This window comes from Octopus bimaculoides, chromosome 7 (assembly GCF_046866305.1).
Source record: "Octopus bimaculoides isolate indiv1 chromosome 7, ASM4686630v1, whole genome shotgun sequence".
Lineage (NCBI taxonomy): Eukaryota > Metazoa > Mollusca > Cephalopoda > Octopoda > Octopodidae > Octopus > Octopus bimaculoides.
The window spans coordinates 7801551-7812890 of NC_142934.1; the positions used below are offsets into that span (position 1 = coordinate 7801551).

The following is an 11340-nucleotide window of genomic DNA, read 5'->3' on the forward strand; positions in this document are numbered from 1 at the left end:
TTATTGGTTTGTGATGTATTTCTGTATTTCTATCGTTAGATGCTTAATTCTTGCTTCCCTAACGATCTTCACTGACAGAACACACATGCACGCATGCATAAAGTAAAAGTGCTTCAGTCAGGAACGGAAACCCAATAGCTTGTTAATAGTTTAACATTATTCTGTTGCAATTTCACATGCACACATAGGCACAGCCATGGCTGTGTGGTAAGAAGCTTGCTTCCCAACCACATGGTTCCGGGTTCAGTCCCACTGTGTGGCACCTTGGGCTAGTGTTTTCTACTATAGCCTCGGGCCAACCAAAGCTTTGTGTGTGGATTTGGTAGACAGAAACTGAAAGAAGCCTGGCATATGTGTGCATGTGTCTTTGTGTCTGAGTTTGTCCCCCACCTTTGCTTGACAACCAGTGTTGGTGTGTTTATGTCCTTGTAACTTAGCAGTTCAGCAAAAGAGACTGATAGAATATGTACCAGGCTTAAAGGAAATAATTATGTGGGTCGATTCATTAAATTGAAAGTTCTTCAAGGTGGTGCCCCAGCATGGCCGCTGTCTAATGACTGAAACAAGTGAAAGATTACGTAGCACATGTAGAGTATATCATAAAAGATAAAACAGCAGGCAAGTTATTTACTCCAGTTCTCTGAAGCGACCATATTTGTTCATCATCATCATCATCGTTGTTGTTTAACGTCCACTTTTCATGCTGGCATGGGTTGGACGGTTTGACTGAGGACTGGTGGACCAGGAGGCGACACCAGGCTCCAATCAGATCTGGCAATGTTTCTACAGCTGGATGCCCTTCCTAATACCAACCACTCTGAGAGTGTAGTGGGTACCAGTCAGGCAGCACTGGTATCGGTCATGCTTGAATGGTGCTTTTTATGTCCTATTGGCATGGGAGCCAGTCAGGCAGCACTGGCATCAACCACGCTCAAATGGTGCTGGCTGATTGGTTAAGTGATTGGTTAAGTGACGAAACCTTAAAAAGGGTCGAAAATGATTAGGGCTCTGCATCATTTCTTTCAATCTACAAAGAAACAAGGTATCTTTAACCTGCTTGTATGTCTACTATATGATGTCTCTAAGTATAAAATCTGTTTTGTCTATTTCAGGTGGCGTCTTACCGTGAACATTTGCTAAATTACATCATTTTTCTTCGAATTACACCATTCCTACCCAATTGGTTCATCAATATTGCTGCACCTGTGATCAATGTTCCTTTGAAGCTATTTTTTCTTGGAACATTTATTGGTAAATATTGATTGATTTTTTTTTTTTTTTCTTTCTCAAACACAACATCCTCGGTGAAGGTCACTACAGGCGTTAAGCATCAACCCAGTATATTACTGGTACTTATTTTATTGATAGCAGAAGGGTTAAAGTGCATGCTTTACCTTCAAGGTCAAGTATGTCTTTTAACTCTTCTTTGCCGTTAATAACACCCAAATTCCCTAAAAAGAAGAATTTTATTTTGACGTAAGAAAAAGAAGAATATTAATGGAATGCAAAAACTATCAAAACTTCTCTGGACATTTCTGTCTTGTGTAGTAAAGATTGTTTACGAACATAACATGGCAGTCCTATAATTTAGCCCCAGGAGACATCGTCTCCAGCTGGCTATACGACATGATCTGTGTCCTTATATTTTCGAACAAGAGAATCTAGCATCTCCACTCGGCTCAAAACAATATCTGTGTGGGGATGCTAGATTCCCTTGTTTGTAAAATGAAAGGACACGGATCATGTGGTATGGCCAGCTGGAGACGATGTCTCCTGGGGCTAAATTACAGCAACGTTTGTCCTAAACCAGGACTGCCATGTCATATTGGCAAACAATCTTTACTCCAAAGTACTGTTGCTGAATATCTCACGTTGTGAGATTTTAAAAATAGTAATTACTGTCTTGTGTCCTAAGATTCTTAGGGTCACTTACCCAGATTCCGTGCTGTGTAAGTGACCAAAATAACAACATTCCTTCTTGGATCAACATGAAATAGAAATGTTTTGCTCAAGAACACAAGACTCTGCTTGGTTCTGGAATCAAAATCACGATTTTGTGATCATGAGTGGAATGTGCTGACCACTAGACCATGTATTTTTACTCATGTAAAAATCAATCCCTGTTAAATCCCTTCTGCATCTATCCAACAGTTCAGTAAAAAAAGGGACCAAAGTCTTGACAAAAACATAACCTATCCTGGCATGGGTTGGACAATTTGACAGGAGCTGGCAATCTGGAGAGCTCCCATCAACCCCAGTACTCCACTGGTACTTAATTTATCGACCCCGAAAGGATGAAAGGCAAAGTCGACCTCCATGGAATTTGAACCCAGAATGTAGCGATGGGTGAAATACCGCTAAGCATTTTGCCCGGTGTGCTAACAATTCTGCCAGCTTGCTTCCTTGTACATCCATGTCTTCATCTCTTCAACAAGTCACCTGCTCCTCTCTCCCTATCATAGTTTCTTACTCTTGCAGTCTGAGCCCTGCCCAGTTGAGGCGGGTCTTTTCTTGTGGGTATTTGGCGACCTCACCAGTGCTTGCTTGCACCCAGTATTCTTTCTTACGTGGTTGGCAGTAGGAAGGGCATCCAGCTGTAGAAACCACGAAGAAAGCAGGCCTAGAACCTGGCATGGCTGGCCCCTCTGGTGGTGTGTCTGTTCTTGTCAAACCGTCCGACCCATGCCAGCCTAGAAAAAAGGATATTCAATGATGATGATGATGATGATCTTCTCTGTATTTGAGGAGAGAGAGAGAGAGAGAGAGAGTAATGTATCTGAGGATGTGAAAAATATATGAATGAAAGAGCGTGAGGGTGGGGGGAGGGAAGGGGTTCTGACCAGCATCTCTGTCGCCTCCACTCGCACCACCGCTGTCCATCACTATCGCCATCTATTCACTCCCCACCCACAACGTGCTCTCGACACCCCCCACCCCCTTTTGTATATTTCTGCTGCAACATAAAAACACACCAATCAAATGGGTCAGACTATTCTACCCCCAACCCACCCCACCACCACCACCACTGTCTCCTGTTTCTTTTCTTTTACCTCAGTGTCTCTTCTGCCCCCCCCCCTGATATATGTGTGTGTATATATACACATATACATATGCATGCATATATCATGATGATGATGTGTATATATATATATATATATATATATATGCATATATATATACAAACATACATATACACACACATACATATACATACATATACACACATATAGATAGATAGATAGACTGGTATAAAGAGATAGATAGATAAACAAATACACATATACACATACAATTTTTTTATCTTCTACTTGTTTCAACCATTAGACTGGCCATGCTGGGGCATTTTTCAGGTTATATCCTCTAACTTCCCCTTTAAGCACATAATAGGTACGGACACACACTTAACTCTCTCACTGCCAGATCCTGGACAATCAATATGTGTACAGTATATATATATATGTGTGTGTGTGTGTGTGTGTGTGTGTGTGTGTTGGTAGGTTGTCTGATGTTAATCCCATATTTCAGTGTGTGTGTGTGTGTGTGTGTGTGCATGTTGTGGACAGACATTGTCACATCTCCCTGGTAAATGATCAATATACATGTGGACACTAACAAGCAAGTTGGCGCGGGGGGGGGGGGGGGGTTAGAGTTAGGGGTGGAAATTTCCCCCCCCCATCCCCCCACTGACAGCCTTTGGTCCCAACCTCCACTTAGCTAATAGGCTCTGTAAACCTCCTCACCCTCTGCCTCCTGCCCCCCCTGCTTTCACTGCCTTTTCCCCTCCCCCTCTTCTCCTCTCACATTTTGTCACTTTCTTTTCATCTCTTCCTCCCCTTCTTTCCCTCTCTTTTTTTATGTATCTCTCTCTCTCTCTCTATCATCACAGCCCCTCCCCTACACACTACTGATCTATAGATCTGTCTAACACACACACACACACACACACACACATGCATTCATCATAATTTCTGTGTGTGTGTGTGTTGTACTAGCTGCTTGTCACTGTTCTTCCTCATTATACATCCCCCCTCTCTTTCCTCCATGGTCTTTCCCTCTCTTTTTCTGACCCACCACCACCAGCACCACTACAGACGTCCTGCTTTCTTTCTTCCCCCCCCTCTCTCTCTCTCTCTTTCTTTCTTTCTTTTCTACTTAGATCCATTAAAATAAGGCAATGAAAGAAGTCCTCCTTCATACCTCACCTTACCTTACATTTTCACCCAGGATTGATGGCTCCCTCCCTCTCTCTCTCTCTCTCTCTCTCTCTCTCTCTCTCTCTCATTCACTCACTCACTCACTTACTCACACACACACACACACACACTCTCTCTCACACATACATACACTCTCTCTCTCTCTCTCACACACACTCTCTTTCTCTCACACATACACACACACACTCTCTCTCTCACACACACACTCTCTTTCTCTCTCTCTCTCTCAGAACCAACATATTGATGGATTTAACCATTGAACACACACACACGCACACACACACACATGTTCACACATGTACTCACACACACGCCCACTCATACTCACACACGTGTGCACACCTATACACCTACACACACACACACACACCGACTCACCCTCTGTCTGTCTCCCTCACTCTCCCTCTCTTTGTCTTGCCTTTATCTTCTCTTTCTCTCACCTCCCCTCTTTTACACTCACATACACACACACGTTTTCACATTCTCTCCCTCCCCATAAATATTTGTGTGTGTGTGTGTGTGTAATTACTATCTATCTCCCTAAACAGTAATTATCCCACTTTTGTCTCTTTATCTCTTTATATCTCTATCAATCTATCCACCTATGGATCTCTTTGTTTCTCTCTCTCTCTCTTTCTCTGTCTGTCTATACCTATCCCTCTCTATCTATTTATCCCTTTCTATCTATCTATCTATCTATCTATCTCTCTTTCTCTCTCTGTCTGTCTATTTATCTATCAGTCTATCTGTTTTTCTGTCTCTCTTTCTCTCTGTCTGTCTGCCTATCTATCTATCTATCTGCCTGTCTATCTATCTCTCTATCTATTTATCTCTCTATCTATTTATCTATCTATCTATCTATCTACCTTTCTACCTACCTACCTACTTACTTACCTACATATCTGCCTACCTACCTACCTACCTATCTATCTATCTATCTATCTATCTATCCATCTATCTACCTGCCTATCTATCTACCTCTCTTTATCTATCTATCTATCTATCTATCTATCTATCAGTCTGTCTCTCTCTTTATCCAGTCTATCATAATAACATCCTCTCTCTTCTTCCTCACTCTCCTCTCCCCACCCCTTATACCACTCTATCCTCCCTTTTCCACCTGTCCACTCTTACCCCCCCCCCCTTGCACCAAGTGATGTGAACTAGCTAGCAGCATTGACTTGGGTGGATGAAGGTGATGGGGGTGGAGAGGTGTTCTTACTGGACTGAGTACAGCCATGTGTGTGTGTGTGTGTGCATCTGTGTTGATGTGTGTGTGTATCTCTGCTGACTCTATGATGATGTGTGTGTGTGTGTGTGGAGTGGGGGTCTGACTGGACAGTGTGTGTCTGTCTGTCTCAATGCTGATGTGTGTGTGTGTGGCAGGGGTGTTACTGGACAGAGTATGTGTGTGTGTCTGTGTGTATTCATATGTATGTGTATGCAACTGTATGTAAACATGTGGTGCTTGTGTGTGTGTGTCTGTATAGTATACTATACAGCTGTGTGTGTAAATGCGTGTGCATGTGTCTGTGTGTGTGTCCATATATATACTTTTGAAGTTGCATGTACATGTGTGCACACTTATATTTGTGTTCATGCATGTGTGTGTATACATGTATCCATGTACGTGTGTATGCGCATGTTTGTATAGTTTTGTGTACATGCATGTGTCTGTGTGTGTATGTGTGTCTTTATGTGTATGTGTGTATCTTTGTGTAAATGTGTGTCTTTGTGTAAGTGTGTGTGTGTAGCTTTGTGTACATGCATGTGTGTATGTGTGTGTAAGTGTGTGTGTGTATAGTTTTGTGTACATGCATGTTTGTTTGTGTACATGCATGTGTGCGTGTGTGTGTGTGTGTGTGTGTGTGTGTGTGTGTAGCGAAGACTAAGAGTACTGCCATTAACACAAATGACGTTTTGAAGGGGTCGGAATCGGGTGCGTGGGAGTTGGGGAGAGTTGCGGGGAATTGAGGTGGGGACGTGTGTGTGTTTGTGTCTGTAGGTGTCGGGGCTTCCAGCCATGGTGTGGTACAGATCTGGTGCCTCCGATGGCACTGGTGACAGTGGCTGGGGTTTAAAAGATGACACCAACGAATCATGTTGTTGTTTAGCCCCGGGTCAGTCCTGTTTGAGCAGACCCGTATGCTCGAAGGGATTCCAACCGTGACTATCATCCCATCTTCGCATATTATTGTGCAGTTTCGAAAAATAAGGAGGAATATTTGGCTGCCATTTCCCGAAGGTTAAGCAAGTTTATTACCTAATGGCTCCCTCATCGGCTGGTGAATAGTAGTGCTATTGGTGGTCGTGGTCGTGGTGGTGTTGCAAACAGGCTTATGATCAGACATTCCAGCGGTGACCATCCTGTCCTTTTCGAGACATGTGTAGACTACTCTATGTAATATGTCCATTCCATTCCATTCCTTCCCAAAGATTATATGTGTGATTTGAGGGAGATTTAGCTGTTATTTCTTGCAGTCCGAGCTGCTACATTGAAGCTTACTTCTCAGCTTGAATTTGAGTATGTGTGTGTGTTGGGTTAGGGGGTGAATGGACATTAAGAGGTCCAGGAGGAGGGTGGGATGGCTTTGGGTGGATTGGCAGATGAGTAACGACGGTGCTGGTGGTGGTGGGGGGGATGGAATGTGTAAGGTGGGTGCAGTGTTGATGTTGGTAATTGTGAGTTTCAGTTCTGGTTTTTGGGAAAGGAATGAAGGCCACAGAATGCAGGACTGTGATGCAGCGTCACAGCCTTGTATTGAAGTGAAAGGTGGCGGGGTGGGGTGGTCTGATTTGATCTTGGGTTGGTTGTTGTGATGATGACAATGATGATAGTGGTGGTGGTGGTGACGATGATGGTGGTAGTGGTGGTGACAATGATGATGATGGTGGTGGTAGTGGTGGTGACGATGATGATGGTGCTGGTGTTGGTGGTGATGTTCATGACGGTGACGGAGGCGTTGGAGGTGGAGATAGTCGTGTTGATAGTAAGGGTGTTGGTGATGGTGGTGGTGGTGGTAGATATTTAGTTCAACCCCATGGTGGAGTGGTAAGTGGCGCTAAGGTCAGGGTTACCAGAACCAGAAAGATTGTGGAATGTAGTATAGAGAGAGAGAGAGAGAGTGAGATAGAAAGAGTTTAATAATGATTGTCATGGCGGCAGCAGTGGTGGTGGTGGTGGTGGTGGGTGCACTTTAGGGATAGATATGGGTAGTTTGAGGCATGAGTACACTCTGGACTTTTGGGAGGTGTTTTTCTTCTTTTTTTTTTTACTGAAGAAAGGTGCAAACTAGAGGGATGATAGGAAGGCGTGAAGATAATATGGAGGGGGTGGGGGGGATTTCGCCTCTTCTTCCTCAAACCCCATCTACCATCCGTTCAAGCTTCCCTTCCTCCTCCTCCTCCTCCTCCTCCCGCTCGCCTGCCAGCCTGTCCGTTCCCCCACCCGCCCCTCAGCCCCCTCGGTTCCATTCTGAGCGGCATTATCTCTCCGCTGCACATACACGTGTGAACAACGACAATAATCAATCAGGCTTGCCCATTATTTTACTGCCTGGCGGAGCGTGAAAAAGACTTATTTTCCTTTTCGTCTTCCTTCCTTTGTCCACTATCACTCTTTCTCTCTCTCTCTCTCTCTCTTCCTCTTCCCTCTCTTCCTCTTCCCTCTCTTCCTCTTCCCTCTCTCTCTCTGGTGTTTTCGCTGTGTACTCTCCATGTTTCTCCCTCCGGCGCATAAACACAATTATATACTCCTCATAATCTACTCACACTACACTCTCATATCATATACACTCTCCTTTTGACATTCGACTATTTTGCTCTTTCTTTCTTTTTTCTCTTCTCATTCGTATGTTCATCGTTATACTCCCTTTCCTTTCTTTCCCATTCATATAAGCACACACAAACACACACACACACACACACACGCACTCTCCTCTCCTCCCCACCTCTCTCTCTCCACACACAACACTTTTCCAAGTTGTACTTCCATGTCACACATGTAAGCATTCGTTTTTTATACACACAGTCTCTAGTCTATGTGTGTGTGTGTGTGTGTATATATATATATATATGTATATATATATGTGTGTTTTTATATCATTAATAAATTCGTAGAACTCATCAATAATATTGAGTTCTACGAATTTATTAATGATATAAAAACACATATACACATTTATTTGCTCAAGATAATTGAGCACTCAACATAAGTTCAGTTATATATTCTTTTAGAATATTTCTTTTAGAATATTACTTATAAAAGTTATATATATATATATATATATGTATATATATATATATATATATATATATATATATGTATGTATATATATATATGTGTTGTGCACCTTTCAATGCAATGTATGCCAGAAGGTTTGCAAATCTAATGGAGGCCTCGAAAGACATTTTAAGATCCACAATGATCAGAACTTATATGCAGCTCTTGGTGGTCTAAATTGGAGGTGCAATCTATGTGGGTGTCTTTTCAGAACATTGTCTGATTTAAAAAGCCACATCAAATGCCATGATGGTTCTAAGGTACAGGAGGTGGTCAAACTGTGCATAAAGAGTAGACAACCACAATATATATATATATATATATATATATATATATATATATATATTTATATAAATATAAATACACACACACACACACAACTCTTCCAAGCTATAGTTTTTATGTAACGTACACATGCGCATCCATACATACACACATGCACACAACATCCTTTCGAAATGCACTTTCATGTAACATGTGCACATATGCATGCATGCATGCACACCTTTTCTTTCATATACATATTTGCATATATTCATAAATATATATATATGTATATATATATATATATGTATATACACACACACACACACACACACACACATTAACCTTCCAAAATGTACTTTCATGTTACGTGTACGCACACACACACACACACATACATATACACCCCTACACACACACACACACACACAAGCATGCACACCCATCACATTACAGCAGACATAAAGATATGGGTGTGTCTGATAAATAGTTCCTTTCTCCATCCATCCACCCTGCCGCCACCCACCCACCTATCCATTCATATTTGGACTGGGGTGGGTGGGGCTGGGAGAGAGGTTCTTACTACTACTACTACTACTACTACTGCTGCTGTTGTTGTTGTTGTTTCTTCTTCCATTCTCCATCTGACCTGCATGTGTTGCCTGTTCGCTCTACACTTGACTACTGTTCTTTTGATTTTATCATCATCATCATCATCATCGTCATCGTTGTCATCGTCATCACGGTTGAGAGAAGAAAGAGGAGAAGCAATGCTTCTGTTTAGGTTGGGTCTAGGGTGGATGTTCGTAGACTGTTGTCAGGGTGGTCGAGGGTGGGTTGTCCAGGTCAGGGATGAGGTGGGGGTGGGTGGGTGGAAAGAGTGGAGTGGAGTAGGGTGGTGGAAGGTGAGACAGGCATGTGGTGGATGAAACATGTTATATTTTACTTCTTTCTGTCATTGCACTGTGGCCATGCTGGAGCACTGCATCCATAGCTTTAGGTGAACAAATCACCTCTGGCACTTGGTTTTTTTTTTTTATTTAAATTTTTGTGTGTGTGTGTGTGTTTCTTTCAAAGACTAGTACCTTCTCTGTCAGGTTCTTTTTGCTCAGATGCTAAGTTATGTAGATGTAAACAAACCAAGGCTGGCGTTTCAGTGGTCATCAGCATCATCATTGTTTAACGTCCGCCTTCCATGCTAGCATGGGTTGGACGATTAGACTGAGGACTGGTGAAACCGGATGGCAACACCAGGCTCCAATCTAATTTGGCAGAGTTTCTACAGCTGGATGCCCTTCCTAACGCCAACCACTCAGAGAGTGTAGTGGGTGCTTTTACGTGTCACCCGCACGAAAACGGCCACGCTCGAAATGGTGTCTTTTATGTGCCACTCGCACAAGCCAGTCCAGGGGCACTGGCAACGATCTCACTCGAAAATCCTACGGGAGCCAGTCAGGCGGTACTGGCAACGGCCACGCTCAAAATGGTGCATCTCATGTGCCACCCACACAAGAGCCAGTCCAGGGGCACTGGCAACGATCTTACTTGGCTTGCCGGGTCTTCTCACGCACAGCACATTTCCAAAGGTCTCGGTCAGTAGTCATCGCTTCGGTGAAGCCCAATGTACGAAGGTCTTGCCTCGGGGAAACAAAACACAGATACACACACACACACACACACACACACTGCCATCATTATCATTTAACATGCTTTTTCCCCATATTGGTAATGGTAAAATCAAAATCGCTGATGTGACCGATAACATTACCACCTGATTGGCATTCGTGCCAGTGGAACTTGGCTCCTGTGCCGGTGGCACGTAAATAGCACCTTTTGAGCATGGCCGTTGCCAGTACCGCCTGACTGGCCCTCGTGCTGGTGGCACTTAAAAACACCCACTACACTCTCTGAGTGGTTGGCGTTAGGGAGGGCATCCAGCTGTAGAAACTCTGCCAGATCAGATTGGAGCCTGGTGCAGCCATCTGTCTCACCAGTCCTCAGTCAAATCTTCCAACCCATGCCAGCATGGAAAGCAAACGTTAAACGACGACGGGACTGACTTTTGTGCGGGTGGCACATAAAAGACCCCATTTCGAGCGTGGCCGTTGACAGTACCGCCTGACTGGCCTTCGTGCTGGTGGCACATAAAAACACCCACTACACTCTCTGAGTGGTTGGCATTAGGGAGGGCATCCAGCTGTAGAAACTCTGCCAGATCAGATTGGAGCCTGGTGCAGCCATCTGTCTCACCAGTCCTCAGTCAAATCTTCCAACCCATGCCAGCATGGAAAGCAAACGTTAAACGACGACGATGATGATGATGACACACTGGTTAAGTTTCCACTCATTTATTTATTTTTCCTAAAATTTTTGTTGCGTCTTCCAACCTTTTCTTTTTGTTCTTTTTGTTTGTGTGTGCATACACACGTATGTATGCATGTAAGTGTGTGTATGTGCATATGTATATATGTATGTTTGTTTGTATGTATTTATATGTGTGTACGTTTGTATGTATTTATATATGTATGTATGTTAGTATGTGTGTATATATGTACATTTGTATGTAGGTATGTATGTGTA

The 11340-nt window shown here is 43.2% G+C and overlaps 1 protein-coding gene across 2 annotated transcripts in view; it reads left to right on the top strand.

Moving 5' to 3' along the window:
* Nucleotides 1-11340, top strand: part of LOC106880314 (transmembrane protein 41B) — a 35090-nt gene that overhangs the window by 22561 nt on the left and 1189 nt on the right. For both annotated transcript variants that reach the window (XM_014930191.3, XM_089354706.1), the window contains exon 6: nucleotides 1113-1251. In XM_014930191.3, the coding sequence (XP_014785677.1) occupies nucleotides 1113-1251 (139 nt within the window). The remainder of the gene's footprint in view (nucleotides 1-1112; nucleotides 1252-11340) is intronic.